The following is a 22953-nucleotide window of genomic DNA, read 5'->3' as shown; positions in this document are numbered from 1 at the left end:
CTCCCTAACAGCATTGTGGGAGTACCTTCACCGCTGGGACTGCAGCGGTTCAAGAAGGCGGCTCACCACCACCTTCTCCAGGGAGACTCGCGCCGGGCAATAAATTCTGGCCGTTGACAGCGACGCCCACATCCCATGAATTAATATTCAAAAAATGGAATAAATTGATTGGAAACACCTTTGTGTGTTATGGAACCTACACCAGAGTATTATTCATTCACATTTTCAGATTCTGTAGAACCGGGACCCATGAGGCTTGACTTTCCATTAAATATTTCTCCCCATCACACAATCCCTTCGGATGTAAAGACAGGAATTTCTCACAGAAAAACAGGGGTGTATTTTCTAGCCCGTCACTCGGGGAGCTGCTACCAGGGCTGTACTTCTTTGTAGTCAGACTGTAGGAAATGTATCGGCACGGAGCGGGGTGAACGTCGACCTCATAGATTTTGTGAGATGCAAACAGTTACCATTAGTGCCGTTCTGACCTCAGTGCGGGGAGTGCTTGCAGCCGAACCGCACCCGAGTTCAACGTGTTAAATTGGTATAGAACCTCGGTTAGACTACACTTGGAGTACGGTGCACGGTTCTGGTCTCCATAGAATCATAGAATAGTGCAGCACAGAAGGAGGCCATTCGGCCCATCGAGTCTGTCCCGGCTCGTTCAAAGAGCAATCCAGTTAGTCCCACTCCCCCGCTCTTTCCCCAGGAACCTGGAATTTTTTCTACTTCAAGTATTTATCCAATTCCCTTTTGAAGGCCACTGTTGAATCTGTATCCACCGCCCCATCAGGCAGCGCATTCCCAATCCTAACCACTCCTTGTGTAACAACGTTTTTCCTCCTGTCGCCTCTGGTTCTTTTGCGAATCATCTTAAATCTGTGTCCTCTGGTTAGCGACCCTTCAGCCATTGGAAACAGTTTCTCTTTATTTACCCTATCGAAACCCTTCATGATTTTAAACACCTCTGTCAAATCTCCCCTTAGCCTTCTCTGCTCTAAGGAGAATATTACAAAAAGGATATAGAGGCACTGGAGGAGGTGGAAATTTGATTTACAAGAATGACAGCAGAACTGAGAGGTTATATCGATCAGGAATGACTGAACAGTCTGGGGCTCTTTTCTCTAGAAATAAGAAGGCTGAAGGGTGACCTAATAGAGGTCTTTAAAATGATGAAGGTGTTTTGATAAGGTAGATGGAGAGAAAATGCTTTCACTTGTGGTCTTTTGTGGTTGCACAATTTATCTGCAGCTTAAGAAAATGTCAAATAAAGTTTATCAACTTAAATTAAAGTAACATCAGCCAGGGATCAGTTGTCCCTCCTTTTGGTTGTACAATTTATCTGCAAATTTAAGGAAAACGTCAAATAAGGCTTATCAACTTAGATTAGAATGACATCGGCCGGGGTGACGATGCACTCCAGTCCCCGCGGCGCCCACCGGTCTCGGAAGGCCTCGAGCGTGCCGGCGGACACCGCGTGCTCCATCTCCAGGGCCACCCGGGCGCGAACATAGCCGCGGAACGGAGGCAGGCAATGCTTTCGCTTGTGGGGGAGTCCAGAACTCAGGGCCATAAGTATAAGATAGTCACTAATAAATCTAAGGGGATTCAGGAGCAACTTCTTCAGTGGTTAGAATGTGGATCTCGCTACCACATGGAGTAGTTGAGGCGAAGAGCAGAGATGCTTTTAAGGTGAAGTTTGGTAAGAAAGGAATAGAAGAATATGCTGATCGGATTAGATGAAGAAGGGCGGGAGGAGGCTCGTGTGGAGCAGTCGGGCCGAATGGCCTGTTTCTGTGCTGTAAATTTGATGTAATTCTTAAAACACGGGTGCCTGTAAAGTTTTTCACATCGAGTGAGCTGAAGACTTTGTTTTGTCTGAAACATGAAGCCATCAAACCCGTCAGCACGCAAACCCATCCCGACTCGTAGAATTGCGGCTCATCGTCGTGTGAAATGTGGGGAACTCAGATACCCCAGAAATGCCTCCGAGGGCTGCAAAGACATCAACGTGGAATGGCTGAAGACGGCAATTTCATTGCACCCGCTGCAGTTCTCAGCTAAGTTCCTAAATTAGCTTGTAAACACTGGCGTGTTGCAGCTTCAGCATCAACGGTTGAATCCATTCCTGGGGGTGAAGGGCACAAATGGAGATGCAGTAGGATTTGGAAAGGATGATTGCTATTTGGTGCGAACTGCACAATGGGCCTGAATACCAATCAATACATTTATGGAGGAGCTGCTGGTATTGGGTTTATACATTGATGGAACAGGTAGGGAGGGGGGGAAAGAGAGTTTCAGGAAAAGTATCTATTTAACTTGGGGGTTGTAATTTGTTCATTTAATGAAATACATTTACTCCTTCCAGAAGGATTATATTTTGTGGGAATACAGTTCCACATGGATTCCTCATCCTTCAATACCTTACCCAAGACTATGAGTGTTGGCAGGTTGGTCAACCATGGTGGGGGAAGAGAGGGGTCCCAGAACAAAGCCCAATAGGGTATTCACACTTTCCTAGTAAGATATCTTTGGAATTCTCTACCCCAGAGCACTGTGGATGCTGAATCATTGCCCTTCGTTTGCAACACAAGATTGAAGTATTTGCAAGAAATACCTACAATTGAAAGGAGATCTTTCAACCTGTGTCTGAATATCCAAGTTAAATATAGTCAAATTACAGCAGCAAAAAAAAAAATTCATATGACTGTTCCCATTGGCAGAAGGTTCAAGAACCAGAGGCCACCAATTGAAGGTGATTGGCAGGAGGCCCAAAGGCAACATGAGGAAAAACATTTTTATGCAGGGAGTGGTTAGGATCTAGAATGCACTACCCGAGGGTGGTGGAGGCTGATTCAATCGTGGCTTTCAAAAGGGAACTAGAAAATACCAGAAAGAAAAAAATTGCAGGACTACAGGAAGAAAGGGTGGGGGAGTGGGATGAGCTGAAATGCCCCTGCAGAGAGCCGGTACGGGCTCGACGGGCCGAATGGCCTCCTGTGCTATAACCATTCTATGACCGAATCCCATGACAACACTGCTGCACAGCCGAGTGTAATACTGGAAATGTCACCAAGTTATGCTAACTGGAACAAAAACTACTAAAATTTACAAAGAGTCAAAATCCAGTCCAATATTGAACAGTTTATTTACAGTTAGTGACATTTCACATTAAGAGCCCAGGTCTCTCAGCTCTTGCACAAAGTCACAAGCCATCATTCCCTACAGGACAGGAGTCTCGCACACAATTATAAATACAAGTACTAAACACAATAGGCTTCATCCCTGCAGTCACTTCAGTCACTCTTCCGCCAGGCTGTGTTTGTCAAACAGGTACTCTCCCATGCCATTCTCAGCGGCTCCCAGTCTCTTCAAGTTGGTGATGTGATCGCCAAGCTTCTTGATCATCTTCACTTGCTCATCCAAGTAGTGGGTCTCCAGGAAGTCACACAACTGGAAAAAGAGGGAAACTAGTTATGTCCAGCAGCAGATTTGAAGGAACATCCTAGCTTTCCCCTGAGTGTTTAATCCTCTTGGACTGCAGGACAGTCTAGTGGTGCAATTGAGATTAATGGAATTACTGCATCATTAGATTAAACTTCCTGCACAATAGGGGCATAGATCCTAGAATCACTGGGACACATTTACTAGTCAATGTCCACAGTAGGCCAAGCTCCCACCAATCAAAAACCTAAGAAGCACCAACACAAAAGCTATTGGGCATGGAGATCTTTTGAATAGGCTCAAGGTTCCACCACCTCCAATTTAACAAATGCCCACATTACAGCATCAAGAACTTACATGAGCGTCAGTCCTCTCAGTGGAGAGTTTGTGCAGATCCAGCAGACTCTGGTTGACATTCTTCTCCAGCTGCAGAGCTCTCTGCATCGCCTCCAGACCATTGCTCCACTCATCCTGCGCTGGTTTCTGGAAAGGGAAATACAGACAGTTCACTGTACAATGGATTAAACAAACAAGTATTGAAGGAAATTAGGGGTGCAAATGTCTACTCTTACCATGAATCAATGTGTTTGAGGAAAATAGAACTACTGCATTAAGCCAACACAACTACCGGAGTCAAATAACAGATGTATTTAAGGGGAAGCTAGATATGTACTAGGGAGAGGTGTATAAAAGGATATGCAGATAGGGTTAGATGACACACGGTGGGAACTGGTTCGTGGAGTATAAACTCTGTCATGGACCCACTTGGCCTGTTATAAATTGGAACCAATTGCTTTAGAAAGAATTTGAAACAATCAGTCCGAGGGGTTCCAGACGGAAGGTCACTCGTTTATTGAGCCAAACCTTGATGTCCGCCAAGATGATTCGGCCTCCACGCCGATTCTGGAATTTCATCAGTTTCTCCGCGTGCTCCCGTTCCTCGTGCGACTGCTCCTTGAAGAACTCGGCAAAGTGACGCAGGGCAACATCATCCCGGTCAAAGTAATAGGACTATGGAGAGATCAGAAAAGTCGTTGTGTATCTCATAGCAGACCTATCATGGTTATTGTACATAAAGCCAACCTGGATTTCGCTTTCTTTCAAAGGGTTCAAGTCTCACTGAACTTGTTGTACATTAGCACAGGCCTACTTACTTCACTAACCTGGTAGAGTGGACAATCTGACCCCTAGCAATAGGGAAACTGGCCAATGGAAATGGCAAAAAAAAAGAGGCAACATGAGCAAACTCAAGTGCATGAACTGCCTGAAAAGGGTGGTGGGAGCAGATTAAATAGTAACTTACAATTATTGGCCCAGAGCTATTGCCAAGGGGCATTAGAAGCAAACCCATTAAAGTCTAGTCACAGTGCACAGTTCATGTAGTACATCAAAGAGGAGACACTGGTCTGAGTCTTACTGGCTACATTCATCCCATGGAACTAAAATTACCACAAGCAGCATTAATTTGGCACCTTCAACACTAATCAAGGCATTTCAGAGGAGAACCAGATACCAAGGAATAAAGGTTCATAAGCCTTCAGAATTTGAAGTGCTTGGACAAGGTCAAGAAGTAGGAAAGCAGAGGAGTTAAGGGAGAGTTCCCCTGAGTAGGGTCAAAGTGGCTGAAGGATTTACCACCATTAAAGCAAAGGGAGTTAGAGAAAAGACAGAAGGGCACAAACTGATACTTAAAACTAGGAGATTAAGAATATTAGGAACAGGAGTAGGCCATTCAGCCACTCAAGCCTACTTCACCATTCAATTTGATCATGGCTGACCTGTAGCTTTACTCCATCCCCCTCGAGACCCTTACCCAACAAAACCATCTGTCTTGAAAGCTCCAATTGTCCCAGCATCCACAGCTAGGAGGTGGGGGGAGGAGAAAGCAGGTAAAGAAAGTGTTCCAGATTTCCACCACCCTTGTGAAAAAGTACCTCCTGACTTCCCTCCTAAATGGGCTACTTCTAATTTTAAGATTACATCCCCTCATTGCAAAAGCGAAGTAGGGAAAGGCCATGGAGTGATTTAGAAGTGAGGATAACAATTCTGATTTACACACTTTGAATGCAGAGTGTATTCCAAATATAAACTTCAACACCACACTCACAAGAGCCCAGGAAAGAGAGAGTCATTAAGATACTCAGAATATGGTTCAGTTACTGCAAGGACCAGAGAGGCAGTTTTTTAATTAATGCACAAGATGATCAATTGCATTATATTAATTATAGCTTTAAAAATGAATTTACTGTGCATAGATTGAGGGGTGGGCTAGATACAGCACAGAATTTAGTAAAGTAACATTACATAGACTCCACTATGAAGTGGTCAGAAATACAAGACTCACCATGGAGAGATAAACATAGGAGGAATAGAGCTCCATGTTGATCTGCTTGTTGACAGCATCCTCACAGTCCTTGTGGTAGTTCTGACGCACTTGAGAAGCCATCCTAATTATTATTATCATTTATTGCTAAATCTAAACTTTGTTGAAGTAAGAAGCTGGGATTTAACCAACCCCCCGAACTCCTAGTATTTATACTGCTGGATAATCCAGGGCGTGGCCGCCTAGGTGATGAGTGACATTCCTCAATACCCAATCAGAAGTGGCAGCCTCTCAGAGCACCAATCAAGTAAAGGGAGGAGGGGAGATGACGCCCAGAGCCAATCAGAACTTTGAAAGGGGGTCGTCCGACCGGATTGCCTCCCCCTCTTCCGTGGCCATGTTCGCGCCCGGGTGGCCCTGGAGATGGAGCACGCGGTGTCCGCCGGCACGCTCGAGCTCTTTCGTGACCGGTGGGCGCCGCGGGGACTGGAGTGCATTGTTAATCGGGACAACCAAATTTTAATTTGATTGGTGGAGGGTTATTTAAAAGGGTAATTGGGTTTTTTGTCACCTTATTTGTGAAATTGTTTCTTTTTTTTTGGGTCCAATGAAAAGAGAGGGGAGATGACGCCCAGAGCCAATCAGAACTTTGAAAGGGGGTCGTCCGGCCGGATTGCCTCCCTCTCTTCCGTGGCCATGTTCGCGCCCGGGTGGCCCTGGAGCTGGAGCACGCGGTGTCCGCCGGCACGCTCGAGCTCTTTCGTGACCGGTGGGCGCCGCGGGGACTGGAGTGCATAATTGGGCTGGAGAACCAAATTTTAATTTGATCATTAAGGTTTATTTGAATTGTTATTGGTTTATTTACAGTTTTAATGGTTTATTTACAGTTTTTATTTGTCTAAATTTATGTTTTCACAAAAAGAGGATCAGAACTTTGAAAAATGAGTGTCATTGGCTGACAAGGCAATAAGGACCCCAAGGGAAGGGGACAGTAGCCTAGTGGTAAATTTAGTGAACCAGTAATCCAGAGGCCTGAATCATTCTCTGGCTTGCTCTGAGTGCTGCAGGTTGTCTCTGCCTTCCTCTGAGCTGCAGGTGGAGAGAAGAGCGTGGTGGCCTCCTGACCAGACAGGGAGGAGAAGGAGAAGCACCAGTCCACCAACAGCCAGACCATCTACAACTGAGGTGCCTGGAGGGAGAGGAGGAGAGGAAAGGCCTCCATCTCAGGAGAGGGAGAGAGGGGAGAGGAACACCAGCCAACTTCTACTTGGAAGGAGGGGAGGAGCTGCATCGTTACTTCCAACATCTGCAGGTGGGTGTCTTTTTTGGGCATTCCCCAAAAGACTATGTATTCTAGGCGGGGGGAGGAAAGAAGACGGGCCGGAAAGCCTGGCCTGGGTCGGCTGGAGTTGCCCAGGTGAAGCCTCTTACTCGCTTACCTGCATCGAGAAGACCTGGTGTGGGGCTGAGCCTGGGCTTTTTCCAGCCTACCCAGGCGAAGACATCTTCTCCCCCTGCCCGAAGATCATCTTCATAGACTTTGTTACCATCGGGGAGTGCACCCCTGCTGACACCCACCCACCAAATACCACCTAGAGTGGTGACCCTGCCTTTGCGGGCCCCCCCTCCTTCCCACCCACCCCCTCTCTCTCTCTCTTTATCCCTCTCTTTTGTCTCTCTCAAAGGGCACCTCCCTTAATATCACCAATAGCCACTTTGAGCAGAGAGGAGGAGGCCCCTCTCCCAATCATTCCATCAAGGGGAGAGGCGGGCCATTGGCTTTAAACTCCCTCTGCTCGGTGGCAGACCTTACATTTTTACTGAGGCCACTTAATACCACACGGCCTGTGACTTGGGGTGTGTGTAGCTCCCAAAAAATCACCCCAGTATGGCTTCGACGTCTTCGGCGGTGACGGGGCCAGCGAGAACGTATGCGGCGGTGACGGCCAAAGCCGCGGCTGCTCCCGCTCCTTCCGCTGCCCTGTCACCGTTCCGACTTATTACGAAGAAGCTCGGTGTGAAGAGCTACACTCACCCCAACATGACTATCGAGGAATGTGTGAGGACGATGGCTGGGGTTGTCGGCCCTTCAGCCATCCTCGCCACCTCGAGGATGTATGGGAAGGCTGTGTTCTTCCTGGAGTCCGAGCGGGCGGTGGCCCTGGCCATCGCCCAGGGGCTCACCGTGGGCGGGACCTTCCTGCCGGTGGACCCTCTTGAGGCCACCGCGCAGAGGGTCGTGTTGTCTAACGTCCCGCCCTTCATCTCCGGTGAGCTCCTCCTCCCCCACTTGCACCAACTTGGGGAGGTGAGGTCGGGGATTACGCCGATCCCGCTCGGATTCCGGGAACCCAGCCTTCGCCATGTCTTCTCCTTCCGGCGCCAGGCCTTTATCCAGCTGGCGCGGGAGGGGGAGACGGACGGGGCCTTTTCCGCCCTCCACGAGGGGACCCCGTACCGCGTCTTCTATACGACGGACGGCGTGCGGTGCCACGCCTGCAAGGAGGTGGGGCATATCCGTAAGAACTGCCCCGCCTCCAAGGCCGCCAGATCGTCTGGCGTGGCCGTAGCTGGCGCCGCCGCCGCTCCTCCCCCCGGGTGTAGCCGTGCCCCCCCTCAAACAAATACCACCGGGGTGCGGTCGTCGTCGGAGGTCGATGCCATCCTGGCCTCCGGCGGGGGGGAGGAGGGTTGTCCGGTCGGGAAGAAGACGCGGGGGAAAAGTAAATACCGGAGGGCGGGTCCCCCCGAGGAGGGCGTGCCCCACAATATGGAGCCCCTGACGCCAGAGAGTGTCGCCGCGTTAATCGCGGAGTGCGGCAGCGGGGGGGACCTCATGCCCGAGCCTGTGGCCGCGACCGCCGAGGCGGCAGCGCCAGAACCTGCGGCCGGGCTTGGGCCCGAGGGACCCGAAAAACCCGCTCCACCGGGGGGAGCGGGGGAGGCCTCTGCGGAAATGGAGGTCTCCCTCTACCCCTCCGCACTTAAAAGAAGGCGCGACCCCCTGGATGAGGAGGAGGACCGGGAGGAGGAAGGTCCCTCCGGTCAGGGGGAGTCGTCGCCCGCCGCGGGTACTGCGCCACACCCCACCGCTAATACCATCACGGGCGAACGGCAGGGGTCGCCTGTCCCTAGGGGGGCTGAGGCAGAGGTGTCTGCCCAGCTCGTGCCTCCCGGGGATGGGAACGAGACCCTGCCCGTGGGGGGGGGTCGCGGAGCAACCCGCGGCAGAAGTAGATCCTCTTTCAGTCCCGTTACCCCTCGACGGGTCGGGCGGCCTGGGGTCCGGGTCGGGCGAGTCCTCGGATAATGAGCTCGCCCAAAGTGACCCGGTCGTCTCCCAGGTGCTGCTCGACCTCGTCGAGGGGTTAAATGAGATTACCCCATCCGCTGGGTCGGAGGCCGGTGGCGCAGAAGAGGAAGGCCCTCTGTCTCGGTCTCCGGTGCCGGGCGACATGGAGGAGTTCGTTTTTATGTACTCTCCGATCTCTCCGGTCGTTCCGGCGCCCGGGGCAGGGGGGGGACTCTGAACCGCCGCCGTCTTCTGGCCCGGCGCCCCTAGAGGAGCCCAGGGAGGAATCCTCCGCTACCGATCCTGGGGGTGGGATCCGGGCGGAGGCGGGGCCGGCCGTCGCGGCCGAGCCGCTCGCTGCGCGCCGCGTGGCGGACGGGTCGGCCGCCGGTGGCGACCCCCCGGAGGAGGACGGGGACTCGCTGGTGGGGGCGGAGGAGGAATGCGATTCCATCGCTGATGAGGAGATGGAGGACCTCGCGCCCCTCGCCGGGACCCCCCCTCATTCCCATTGAGGATCTCCGGGAATTTGTGGCCACGTGCCAGGGTCGTCAAAGGACCCGGCTGGCCCTCGATAGATGGTCGGGGCTGGCGCTGCTCGTCGGGTCGGCCCGCGTCGCCTTCAAGACCATGGTCGCGGACGCGGGCGTGGACCCGCTCGAGCTGCGTCAGTTCCGGTCCTTCCTCACTGGGCTGCAAAGGGAGTGGCGGTCGACTAGCGGCCGCCCTCCCTTCCCCCGTTAGTGATAAGTAGGTGTTGGATTATGCTTCTGAAATGAAGATAACCATAGCCAGCCTCAACATCAACGGCGGCAGGGAAGCTAGCCGCAGATTTAATAACTTTTCGGGACGGGAAGTATGCGGTGTGCTTCCTGCAAGAAACCCACACCGTTCCGGGAGATGAGGCCACGTGGCTCCTGGAGTGGCAAGGAGGGGTCAGCATGAGTCACCTCTCCAGTGTTTCCAGTGGGGTGGCTATTTTGCTGGCCCCGCATTTTCAGCCGGAGATCTTGGGGGTCAAGGAGCTCGTGCCGGGCCGCTTGCTCCAGGTCACTGTTCGCCTGGGGGGCGTGCCGCTCCATTTAGTGAACGTGTACGCCCCTGGGGCCCGTGCGCAGCAAGCGCGCTTCTTTGAAGAAGTGTCCACTCTTCTGGGCTCCATCGACGCGGGCGAGTGCGTCGTCCTCGGGGGGGATTTTAACTGCACCCTCGAGGCAAGGGACCGCACCGGCCGCCTGCGAAGCCCGGCCTCGATGGAGAAGTTGAGGGACCTGGTCGGGTCCCTCGACTTGGTGGACGTCTGGCGAAATCTCCATCCCGACTCCAGCGCTTTCACTTGCGTGAGGCCTGGGAGAGGAGCGTCCAGAATCGACCGCCTCTACATTTCCCGGGCATACGTTTCCTGCGTTCCGGCGGCTTCCATGCGGCCGGTGCCGTGCGCGGACCACCACCTGGTGTGGGCGGAGCTCGTTCCGCTGCGCGCGCGGGGGGGGTCCGCGTACTGGCACTTTAACAACCTGCTGCTGGAGGACGCGCGGTTCCAGGATTCATTCCGTCGGTTCTGGGCCGGCTGGAGAAGGAAGCAGGGGGGCTTACCCTCATTGAGGCTATGGTGGGACGTGGGCAAGGCTCACGTCCGTCTCTTCTGTCAGGAGTATGCGAGGGGGTCGACCAAGAGGCGGGAAGCCAGAGTCGGGCGGTTGGAGAAGGAGGTGCTCGACCTGGAGTCCCGTCTCGGTCAAGTCGTCGAGGACCCGGCCCTGCGGTTGGTGTACGAAGAGAAGAAGGGCGCGCTGAAGGACCTGCAGCTCGTCGGGTCCCGAGGCGCGTTCGTGAGGTCGCGGATCCAGTTCCTGCGGGACCTGGACCGCGGCTCCCCCTTCTTCTACTCGCTGGAAAAAAGACGGGGGGTCCGTAAGCAGCTCCTGGAGCTGCTGGCCGACGACGGATCTCCGGTCTCGGATCCGGAGGGAATCTGCGCGGAGACCCGCGCCTATTACGGGGCTCTGTTCTCTCCGGATCCGTCCAGCAAGGATGCGCGCAGAGTTTTGTGGGAGGACCTGCCGAAGGTCGGCCTGGAGGGCGCCGAAAAATTGGATGCTCCTCTGTGTCTGGAGGAGCTGACCGGCGCCCTCCGCCAGCTCTCTAGGGGGAAGTCCCCGGGGCTGGACGGGCTGACCGTGGAGTTCCACAGGGCGTTCTGGGACGTCCTGGGGGGCGACTACGCGCGGGTCCTGGGGGAAAGTTTGGCGACCGGGGAGATGCCCCTCTCTTGGCGCAGGGCGGTGATTGTCCTGCTGCCTAAGAGGGGTGATCTCCGCCTTAAGAACTGGCGCCCGGTCTCCCTCCTCAGCACGGATTATAAAATTTTTGCCAGGGCCATGTCTGCTCGCCTTGGCGCCGTGCTGGCCCACATGATCCACCCCGACCAGTCCTACACGTTCCCGGGCCGGTCTATCCATGATAACATCCATCTGGTCCGGGACCTGGTCCACCATTCCCAGAGGGCTGGTCTGTCGGTCGCCTTCCTTTCCCTGGATCAGGAGAAGGCGTTCGACAGGGTGGATCACGAGTATCTTTTCGGGACTCTGCGCGCATTCGGGTTCGGGGCGCATTTTGTCGCCCGGATCCGACTTCTGTACGCTGCCGCGGAGTGTCTGATTAAAGTTAACGGGTCCTTTATGGCGCCCCTTCGCTTCGGGAGGGGGGTGCGTCAGGGATGCCCCATGTCCGGCCAGTTATATGCCATTTGCATGGAGCCTTTCCTGCGCCTCTTGCGGAAGAGGTTGGCGGGACTGGCTCTGCAAGGGCCGGGCGTGGAGGTGGTCCTCTCGGCTTACGCCGATGACGTGCTCCTCATGGTCACGGATCCCGTTGACCTGCGGAGAATGCGGGAATGCCAGCAGATTTACTCGGACGCATCCTCCGCCAGGATCAACTGGGGGAAATGTTCTGGACTCCTGGTGGGTCAGTGGCAGGTGGACTCCCTGCCGGAGGAGTTCAGGCACTTTGCCTGGAGCACAACGCACCTCCTCTACTTGGGAGCCTACCTCAGCCCGGCCGAGGAGGCCTGGCCGGCGAACTGGCACGAGTTGGAGGCCAAAGTCACCGCTCGCTTAGGACGCTGGACAGGATTGCACCGAGTGTTGTCCTACAGGGGTCGGGCATTGGTCATAAACCAACTGGTGGCCGCCATGTTGTGGTACCGGTTGGTTACTCTGATCCCCCCCCCTGCGTTTGTCGCCAAGGTACAGAAGAAGCTCGTCGACTTCTTCTGGAACAACAGGATACACTGGGTCTCTGCCGCGGTTCTGAGTCTCCCGCTTAGGGAGGGCGGTCAGGCATTGGTGTGCCTTCGCACCCAGGCTGTGACTTTCCGTCTTCAGACGCTGCAGAGATACCTGTACGTTGAAAATCCTCCCAGATGGTGTGCGCTGGCGACGTATTTCTTCCGCCAGCTGCACGGCCTCAATTACGACATGCAGCTCCTGTTTCTGGAAGTGGGCAGCAGGCGTGCCAGCCTGCAGGAGCAGCCTGTCTTTTACCAGGAACTGCTTTGGGTTTGGAACTCCGTCGCCTCCAGGCGGAGCTCTCCCCCGTCAGGAATGGCGGCTGTCTTTCGAGAGCCGCTGTTCAGGAATCCGCACCTCCGCGTCCGTGAGTTCGGGTGGCTGGCGGAGCGGAGGGCTGTGCCTGGCAGGGTGACTAGAGTCGGGGACCTACTCGATGGCGGAGGAGCGGGCTGGATGGCGGCGGAGGAGTTGGCGCGGCGTATGTCGTGGGACAACATCCGGCTCGCGGTCGATGCCATCGAGGCGGTGAAGGCGAGGTTGCGCCCCGGCGCCACGAGGTGTATCGAGGTGGCTCGGGCGCGTGGGGCGATCCCGCCCGAGCTTACTCCCGTTCGGACGGAATTCCTTATCGGCGCCCTGCCCCAAAGCTCCCCTCGGGGTTTGGCGCCTCACAACTTGAGCCGTCTCGAGGAGATGCCCTCCGTGCCTTTTCATTCTGCACGGAGGGGTTTCCTGTACGGGCTGCTCTTGCACACCTTCCACTTTGCCATCTTCGCCTGCCGTCCGGACACGCCGTGGCGTGCCGTTTTACCTTCCGGCGGAGGCGGAGGTCCCCAATGGGGGGCTCTCTATGCGGGAGTCTTCCCTTGTTCTATTGGGGACTTGGCCTGGAGGGTGTTGCACAGAGCAGTCCCGTGCAATCGGTTTTTAAGTAGGTTCACGGACTCCCAGGCCGCCTGTTTGTTCTGCGGTCTGGAGGAGTCCGTGTTCCATATTTATGTTGGGTGTGGGAGGTTGCAGCCCCTCTTCCACTATTTGAAGGGGCTGCTCCTCAAATTTTGGTTGCACTTCAGTCCCACGCTCTTGATCTACGGTCACCCGGTGCGGAGGGGAGCGGGCAGGTCGGAGGACCTCCTCGTGGGCCTGCTCCTGGGTCTGGCCAAGAAAACCATTAATTGGTCCAGGCAGCGGGCGGTCGAGGGGGTCGTCCGGCCGGATTGCCTCCCTCTCTTCCGCGGCCATGTTCGCGGCCGGGTGGCCCTGGAGATGGAGCACGCGGTGTCCGCCGGCGAGCTCGAGCTCTTTCGTGACCGGTGGGCGCCGCGGGGACTGAAGTGCGTAATTGATTTAAGGGGTCAAATTTTAATTTGATTAATCCGGTTTATTTAAAGGGTTGTCAGACCCTTAGTTATAGTTTATTTGTTTAATGTTTTTTATTTGGGTTTATATAAAAAAAGAGGAGAAAGCCATTAATTGGTCCAGGCAGCGGGCGGTCGAGGGGGTCGTCCGGCCGGATTGCCTGCCTCTCTTCCGCGGCCATGTTCGCGGCCGGGTGGCCCTGGAGATGGAGCACGCGGTGTCCGCCGGCGAGCTTGAGCTCTTTCGTGACCGGTGGGCGCCGCGGGGACTGGAGTGCGTAATTGATTTAAGGGGCCAAATTTTAATTTGATTAATCCGGTTTATTTAAAGGGTTGTCAGACCCTTAGTTATAGTTTATTTGTTTAATGTTTTTTATTTTGGTTTATATAAAAAGAGGAGAAAGCCATTAATTGGTCCAGGCAGCGGGCGGTCGAGGGGGTCGTCCGGCCGGATTGCCTGCCTCTCTTCCGTGGCCATGTTCGCGCCCGGGTGGCCCTGGAGATGGAGCACGCGGTGTCCGCCGGCGCGCTCGATCATTTCCGTGACCGGTGGGCGCCGCGGGGACTGGAGTGCATAATTGGGCTGGAAATCCAAATTTTAATTTGATTCGTAAGGTTTATTTGAAGTTTTAATGGTTTATTTACAGTTTTTATTTGTCTAAATTTATGTTTTCTCAAAAAGAGGATTGGCAAAGGAGGCTAAGAAAGCCATTAATTGGTCCAGGCAGCGGGCGGTCGAGGGGGACGTCCGGCCGGATTGCCTCCCTCTCTTCCGTGGCCATGTTCGCGCCCGGGTGGCCCTGGAGATGGAGCACGCGGTGTCCGCCGGCGCGCTCGATCACTTCCGTGACCGGTGGGCTCCAAGGGGACTGGAGTGCATAATTGGGCTGGAAAACCAAATTTTAATTTGATTCTTAAGGTTTATTTGAAGTTTTAATGGTTTATTTACAGTTTTATTTGTCCAATTTATGTTTTCTCAAAAAGAGGATTGGCAAAGGAGAGAGCAATCGTTGACTCATTCTTTGCCTTGCTCTGTGGGCTGCAGGAGGAAAGTGGAGCGTGGTGGCCTCCTGACCAGGCAGGGAGGAGAAGGAGAAGGAGAAGGAGAGACACCAGACCACCACCAACCAGACCAGCCAGAACCTACACAACTGAGGTGCCTGCATGGAGAGGAGGAGAGGAAAGGCCTCCATCTCAGGAGAGGGAGAGAGGGGAGAGGAACACCATCCAACTTCTACTTGGAAGGAGGGAAGGAGCTGCATCGTTACATCAAACATCTGCAGGTGGGTGTCTTTTTTGGGCATTCCCCAAAAGACTGTGTATTCTAGGCGGGGGGAGGAAAGAAGACGGGCCGGAAAGCCTGGCCTGGGTCGGCTGGAGCTGCCCAGGTGAAGCCTCTTACTCACTTACCTACATCGAGAAGACCTGGTGTGGGGCTGAGCCTGGGCTTTCTCCAGCCTACCCAGGCGAAGACATCTTCTCCCCCTGCCCGAAGACCATCTTCATAGACTTTGTTACCATCGGGGAGTGCACCCCTGCTGACACCCACCCACCAAATACCACCTAGAGTGGTGACCCTGCCTTTGCGGCGCCCCCCTCCTTCCCACCCACCCCCTCTCTCTCTCTCTTTATCCCTCTCTTTTGTCTCTCTCAAAGGGCACCTCCCTTTAAAACCACCTATAGCCACTTTGAGCAGAGAGGAGGAGGCCCCTCTCCCAATCATTCCATCAAGGGGAGAGGCGGGCCATTGGCTTTAAACTCCCTCTGCTCGGTGGCAGACCTTAAATTTTTACCGAGGCCACTTAACACCACAGGGCCTGTGACTTGGGGTGTGTGTGGCTCCCAAAAAATCACCCCAGTATGGCTTCGACATCTTCGGCGGTGACGGGGCCAGCGAGAACATATGCGGCGGTGACGGCCAAAGCCGCGGCTGCTCCCGCTCCTTCTGCTGCCCTGTCACCGTTCCGAATTATCACGAAGAAGCTCGGGGTGAAGAGCTACACTCACCCCAATATGACTATCGAGGCATGTGTGAAGGCGATGGCTGGGGTTGTCGGCCCTTCAGCCATCCTCGCCGCCTCGAGGATGTATGGGAAGGCTGTGTTCTTCCTGGAGTCCGAGTGGGCGGTGGCCCTGGCCATCGCCCAGGGGCTCACCGTGGGCGGGACCTTCCTGCCGGTGGACCCTCTTGAGGCCACCGCGCAGAGGGTCGTGTTGTCTAGCATCCCGCCCTTCATCTCCGGTGAGCTCCTCCTCCCCCACTTGCACCAACTTGGGGAGGTGAGGTCGGGGATTACGCCGATCCCGCTCGGATTCCGGGAACCCAGCCTTCGTCATGTCTTCTCCTTCCGGCGCCAGGCCTTTATCCAGCTGGCGCGGGAGGGGGAGACGGACGGGGCCTTTTCCGTCCTCCACGAGGGGACCCCGTACCGCGTCTTCTATACGACAGACGGCGTGCGGTGCCACGCCTGCAAGGAGGTGGGGCATATCCGTAAGAACTGCCCCGCCTCCAAGGCCGCCAGATCGTCTGGCGTGGCCGAAGCTGGCGCCGCCGCCGCTCCTCCCCCCGTGTCTAGCCGTGCCCCCCCCAAGCAAGTGCTACCGGGGTGCGGTCGTCGTCGGAGGTCGACGCCATCCAGGCCTCCGGCGGGGGGCAGGAGGGTTGTCCGGTCGGGAAGAAGGCGCGGGGGAAAATAAATACCGTAGGGCAGGTCCCCCCGTGGAGGGCATGCCCCATAATATGGAGCCCCTGACGCCCGAGAGCGTCGCCGCGTTAATCGCGGAGTGCGGAGTGTGGGTGCCCTCGTGCCCGAGCCTGTGGCCGCGACCACCGAGGCGGTAGCGCCAGAAGCTGCGGCCGGGCTCGGGCCCGGGGGACCCGAAGAACTCGCTCCACCGGAGGGTGCAGGGGAGGCCTCTGCAGAAATGGAGGTCTCCCTCTACCCCTCCGCACTTAAAAGAAGGCGCGACCCCCTGGATGAGGAGGAGGACCGGGAGGAGGAAGGTCCCTCCGGTCGGGGGGAGTCGACGCCCGCCGCGGGTACTGCGCCCCACCACACCGCTAATACCATCACGGGCGAACGGCAGGGGTCGCCTGTCCCTAGGGGGGCTGAGGCAGAGGTGTCTGCCCAGCTCGTGCCTCCCGGGGATGGGGACGAGACCCTGCCCGTGGGGGGGTCGTGGAACAACCCGCGGCAGAGGCAGAAGCAGATCCACTCTCAGGACCGTTACCCCTCGACGGGTTGGGCGGCCTGGGGTCCGGGTCGGGCGAGTCCTCGGATAATGAGCTCGCCCAAAGTGACCCGGTCGTTTCCCAAGTGCTGCTCGACCTCGTCGAGGGTTTAACTGAAATTACCCCATCCGCTGGGTCGGAGGCCGGTGGCGCAGAAGAGGAAGGCCCTCTGTCTCTGTCTCCGGCGCCGGGCGACTTCGAGAAGTTCGTTTTTACGTACCCTCTGATCTCTCCGGTCGTTCCGGCGCCCGGGGCAGGGGGGGACTCAGAACCGCCGCCGTCTCCTGGCCCGGCGCCCATAGAGGAGCCCAGGGAGGAATCCTCCGCTACCGATCCTGGGGGTGGGATCCGGGCGGAGGCGGGGCCGGCCGTCGCGGCCGAGCCGCTCGCTGCGTGCCGCGTGGCGGATGGGTCGGCCGCCGGGGGTGACCCCCCGGAGGAGGACGGGGACTCGGTGGTGGAGGCGGAGGAGGAATGGGATTCCATCGCTGATGAGGAGATGGAGGACCTCACGCCCCTCGCTGGGACCCCCCTCATTCCCATTGAGGATCTCCGGGACTTTGTGGCCACGTGCCAGGGTCGTCAAAAGACCCAGCTGGCCCTCGATAGATGGTCGGGGCTGGCGCTGCTCGTCGGGTCGGCCCGCGTCGCCTTCAAGACCATGGTCGCGGACGCGGGCGTGGACCCGCTCGAGCTACGTCAGTTCCGGTCCTTCCTCACTGGGCTGCAAAGGGAGTGGCGGTCGACTAGCGGCCGCCCTCCCTTCCCCCGTTAGTGATAAGTAGGGGTTGGATTATGCTTCTGAAATGAAGATAACCATAGCCAGCCTCAACATCAATGGCAGCAGGGAAGCTAGCCGCAGATTTAATAACTTTTCGGTCCTTCGGGACGGGAAGTATGCGGTGTGCTTCCTGCAAGAAACCCACACCGTTCTGGGAGACGAGGCCACGTGGCTCCAGGAGTGGCAAGGAGGGGTCAGCATGAGTCACCTCTCCAGTGTTTCCAGTGGGGTGGCTATCTTGCTGGCCCCGCATTTTCAGCCGGAGATCTTGGGGGACAAGGAGCTCGTGCCGGGCCTCTTGCTCCAGGTCACTGTTCGCCTGGGGGGCGTACCGCTCCATTTAGTGAACGTGTACGCCCCTGGGGCCGGTATGCAGCAAGCGCGCTTCTTTGAAGAAGTGCCACTCTTCTGGGCTCCATCGACGCGGGCGAGTGCGTCGTCCTCGGGGGGGATTTTAACTGCACCCTCGAGGCAAGGGACCGCACCGGCCGCCTGCGAAGTCCGGCGGCGATGGAGAAGTTGAGGGACCTGGTCGGGTCCCTCGACTTGGTGGACGTCTGGCGAAATCTCCATCCCGACTCCAGCGCTTTCACTTGCGTGAGGCCTGGGAGAGGAGCGTCCAGAATCGACCGCCTCTACATTTCCAGGGCATACGTTTACTGCATTCCGGCGGCTTCCATGCGGCCGGTGCCGTGCGCGGACCAACACCTGGTGTGGGCGGAGCTCGTTCCACTGCGCGCGCGGGGGGGTTCCGCGTACTGGCACTTTAACAACCTGCTGCTGGAGGACGCGCGGTTCCGGGATTCCTTTCGTCGGTTCTGGGCCGGCTGGAGAAGGAAGCAGGGGGGCTTCCCCTCCTTGAGGCTATGGTGGGACGTGGGCAAGGCTCACGTCCGTCTCTTCTGTCAGGAGTATGCGAGGGGGTCGACCAAGAGGCGGGAAGCCAAGGTCGGGCAGTTGGAGAAGGAGGTGCTCGACCTGGAGTCCCGTCTCGGTCAAGTCGTCGAGGACCCGGCCCTGCGGTTGGTGTACGAAGAGAAGAAGGGCGCGCTGAAGGACCTGCAGCTTGTCGGGTCCTGAGGCGCGTTCGTGAGGTCGCGGATCCAGTTCCTGCAGGACCTGGACCGCGGCTCCCCCTTCTTCTACTCGCTGGAAATAAGACGGGGGGTCCGTAAGCAGCTCTTGGAGCTGCTGGCCGACGACAGATCCCTGGTCTCGGATCCGGAGGGAATCCGCGCGGAGACCCGCGCCTATTACGGGGCTCTGTACTCTCCGGATTGGTCCAGCGAGGATGCGCGCAGAGTTTTGTGGGAGGACCTGCCGAAGGTCGGCCTGGAGGGCGCCGAAAAATTGGATGCTCCTCTGTGTCTGGAGGAGCTGACCGGCGCCCTCCACCAGCTCTCTAGGGGGAAGTCCCCGGGGCTGGACGGGCTGACCGTGGAGTTCCACAGGGCGTTCTGGGACGTCCTGGGGGGCGACTACGCGCGGGTCCTGGGAGAAAGTTTGGCGACCGGGGAGATGCCCCTCTCTTGGCGCAGGGCGGTGATTGTCCTGCTGCCTAAGAGGGGTGATCTCCGCCTTCTTAAGAACTGGCGCCCGGTCTCCCTCCTCAGCACGGATTATAAAATTTTTGCCAGGGCCATGTCTGCTCGCCTTGGCGCCGTGCTGGCCCACATGATCCACCCCGACCAGTCCTACACGGTCCCGGGCCGGTCTATCCATGATAACATCCATCTGGTCCGGGACCTGGTCCACCATTCCCAGAGGGCTGGTCTGTCGGTCGCCTTCCTTTCCCTGGATCAGGAGAAGGCGTTCGACAGGGTGGATCACGAGTATCTTTTCGGGACTCTGCGCGCTTTCGGGTTCGGGACGCATTTTGTCGCCCGGATCCGACTTCTGTACCCTGCCGCGGAGTGTCTGATTAAAGTTAACGGGTCCTTGACGGCGCCGCTTCGCTTCGGGAGGTGGGTGCGTCAGGGATGCCCCATGTCCGGCCAGTTATATGCCATTTGCGTAGAGCCTTTCCTGTGCCTCTTGCGGAAGAGTTTGGCGGGACTGGCTCTGCAAGGGCCGGTCGTGGAGGTGGTCCTCTCGGCTTACGCCGATGACGTGCTCCTCATGGTCACGGATCCCGTTGACTTGCGAAGGATGCGGGAATGCCAGCAGATTTACTCGGACGCATCCTCCGCCAGGATCAACTGGGGGAAATGTTCCGGACTCCTGTTGGGTCAGTGGCGGGTGGACTCCCTGCCGGAGGAGTTCAGGCCCTTCGCCTGGAGCACTACGCACCTCCTCTACTTGGGAGTCTACCTCAGCCCGGCCGAGGACGCCTGGCCGGCGAACTGGCACGAGTTGGAGGCCAAAGTCACCGCTCGCTTAGGACGCTGGACAGGATTGCTCCGAGTGTTGTCCTACAGGGGTCGGGCGTTGGTCATAAACCAACTGGTGGCCGCCATGTTGTGGTACCGGTTGGTTACTCTGATCCCTCCCCCTGCGTTTGTCGCCAAGATACAGAAGAAGCTCGTCGACTTCTTCTGGAACAACAGGATGCACTGGGTCTCTGCCGCAGTTCTGAGTCTCCCGCTTAGGGAGGGCGGTCAGGCGCTGGTGTGCCTTCGCACCCAGGCTGCGACTTTCCATCTTCAGACGCTGCAGAGATACCTGTACATTGAGAATCCTCCAAGATGGTGTGCGCTGGCAACGTATTTTTTCCGCCAGCTGCATGGCCTCAATTATGACACGCAGCTCCTGTTTGTGAAAGTGGGTGGCACGCGTGCCAGCCTGCGAGAGCTGCCTGTCTTCTACCAGGAACTGCTATGGGTTTGGACCCAGGTCGCTTCCAGGCGCAGCTCTCCCCCGACAGGAATGGTGGCTGTCCTTCAGGAGCCACTGTTCAGGAATTCGCACCTCCACGTCCGCAGGTTCGGGTCGCTGGCGGAGCGCAGAGCTGTGTCTCGCAAGGTGACTCGAGTCGGGGACCTGCTCGATGGCGGAGGAGCGGGCTGGATGGCGCCGGAGGAGTTGGCGAGGCGCATGTCTTGGGTCAATGTCTGGTTCGCGGCCGATGCCATCGAGTCAATAAAGGCGAAAGTGCGCCCCGGCACCACTAGGCGTATCGAGGCGGCTCAAGCGTGTGGGGCGATCCCGTCTGATCTTTCCCCCGTTCGGACGGAATTCCTTGTCGGCGCGCAGCCTGAACCCCCCCTCGGGAACCGGCGCCTCACAACTTGAGCCGTCTCGAGGAAATACCCTCCGTGCCTTTTCATTCCGCACGGAGGGGTTTCCTGTACGGGCTGCTCCTGCACACCTTCCACTTTGCCATCTTCGCCTGCCATCCAGACACGCCGTGGCGTGCCGTTTTACCTTCCGACGGAGGCGGAGGTCCCCAATGGGGGGCTCTCTATGCGGGAGTCCTCCCTTCTTCTATTGGGGACTTGGCCTGGAGGGTGTTGCACAGGGCAGTCCCGTGCAATAGGTTCTTAAGTAGGTTTACGGACTCCGAGACCGCCTGTTTGTTCTGCGGTCTGGAGGAGTCCGTATTTCATATATATATCGATTGTGAGAGGTTGCAGCCCCTCTTCCATTATTTGAAGGGGCTGTTCCTCAAGTTTCGGTTGCACCTCAGTCCCACGCTCTTGATCTATGGTCACCCGGTGCGGAGGGGAGCGGGCAGGTTGGAGGACCTCCTCGTGGGTCTACTCCTGGGCCCGGCTAAGAAGGCCATTAATTGGCCCAGGCAGCGGGCGATCGAGGGGGTCGTCCGGCCAGATTGCCTCCCTCTCTTCCGTGGCCATGTTCGCGCCCGGGTGGCCCTGGAGATGGAGCACGCGGTGTCCGCCGGCGCGCTCGATCATTTCTGTGACCGGTGGGCGCCGCGGGGACTGGGGTGCATTATTGAGTTGGAAAACCAAATTTTGATTTGATTCTTAGGGTTTATTTGAAGTTTTGATGGTTTATTTACAGTTTTTATTTGTCTAAATTATGTTTTCACAAAAAGAGAATCAAGTAAAGGGAGGAGGGGAGATGACTCCCAGAGCCAATCAGAACTTTGAAAAATGAGTGTCATTGGCTGACAAGGCAATAAGGACCCCAAGGGAAGGGGACAGTAGCCAAGTGGTAAATTGACTGAACTAGTAATCCAGAGGACTGGAATCATTCTCTGGCTTGCTCTGAGTGCTGCAGGTTGTCTCTGCCTTGCTCTGAGTGCTGCAGGAGGAAAGTGGAGTGCGGTGGCCTCCTGAGCAGGCAGGGAGGAGAAGGAGAAGGAGAGACACCAGACTACCACCAACCAGACCATCCATATCTGAGGTGCCTGGAGGGAGAGGAGGAGAGGAAAGGCCTCCATCTCAGGAGAGGGAGAGAGGGGAGAGGAACACCAGCCAACTTCTACTTGGAAGGAGGGAAGGAGCTGCATCATCACCTTGAACATCTGCAGTCCTCCTACTTTGACCGGGATGACGTTGCCCTGCGTCACTTTGCCGAGTTCTTCAAGGAGCAGTCACACGAGGAACGGGAGCACGCGGAGAAACTGATGAAATTCCAGAATCAGCGTGGAGGCCGAATCATCTTGGCGGACATCAAGAAACCAGAGCAGGATGAGTGGCGCAATGGTCTGGAGGCGATGCAGAGAGCTCTGCAGCTGGAGAAGAATGTCAACCAGAGTCTGCTGGATCTGCACAAACTCTCCACTGAGAGGACCGACCCTCATTTGTGTGACTTCCTGGAGACCCATTACTTGGATGAGCAAGTGAAGATGATCAAGAAGCTTGGAGATCACATCACCAACCTGAAGAGACTGGGAGCCCCTGAGAATGGCATGGGAGAGTACCTGTTTGACAAGCACACCCTGGGGGAAGAGTGACTGCAGGGATGAAGCCTATTGTGTTTAGTACTTGTATTTATAATTGTGTGTGAGACTCCTGTCCTGTAGGGAATGATGGCTTGTGACTTTGTGCAAGAGCTGAGAGCTGGGCTCTTAATGTGAAATGTCACTAACTGTAAATAAACTGTTCTCTATTGGGAAAAAAATAATTAACAAAGGAGAGGGGGCGGTGTGTGATACCCAGAGCCAATCAGAGCTTTGGAATACAGAGGTTTGGATGATTATTCTGTGATGTCATTGCTGTTGGTTTCTTTGACTTTCCTCAAACTGAATTTGAAAGCGTCTCTGTTCTCAGAATCAGAGTTTCACAACATATCTCAAAGAGCTCGATGAAATTCCACCCTACAG

At 56.2% G+C, this 22953-nt stretch overlaps 2 protein-coding genes across 2 annotated transcripts; one reads left to right on the top strand and one right to left on the bottom strand.

Moving 5' to 3' along the window:
- Positions 1–2603: 2603 nt before the first annotated feature.
- On the bottom strand, positions 2604–7212 carry LOC147099781 (ferritin heavy chain, oocyte isoform-like). Its single transcript, XM_085969237.1, has 4 exons — positions 7207–7212; positions 4309–4455; positions 3802–3927; positions 2604–3453 (listed from the first exon to the last, which is right to left on the bottom strand). Exons 1-4 carry the CDS (start codon positions 7210–7212, stop codon positions 3301–3303), a joined length of 432 nt encoding a protein of 143 aa, XP_085825363.1. The 3' UTR covers positions 2604–3300.
- Positions 7213–7808: 596 nt separating this feature from the next.
- On the top strand, positions 7809–22705 carry LOC147099780 (ferritin heavy chain, oocyte isoform-like). Its single transcript, XM_085969234.1, has 2 exons — positions 7809–7826; positions 22159–22705. The coding sequence occupies exons 1-2, from the start codon at positions 7809–7811 to the stop codon at positions 22582–22584; spliced, it is 444 nt and encodes a 147-aa protein (XP_085825360.1). The 3' UTR covers positions 22585–22705.
- The last annotated feature ends 248 nt before the right edge of the window (positions 22706–22953 follow it).

Source organism: Somniosus microcephalus, chromosome 28 (genome assembly GCF_052327205.1).
Source record: "Somniosus microcephalus isolate GS21.2 chromosome 28, FLI_Smic_1.0, whole genome shotgun sequence".
Taxonomy (NCBI): Eukaryota; Metazoa; Chordata; class Chondrichthyes; order Squaliformes; family Somniosidae; genus Somniosus; species Somniosus microcephalus.
The sequence above is the reverse complement of the archived record's forward strand: the minus strand, read 5'-3'. Positions and strand labels throughout refer to the sequence as shown.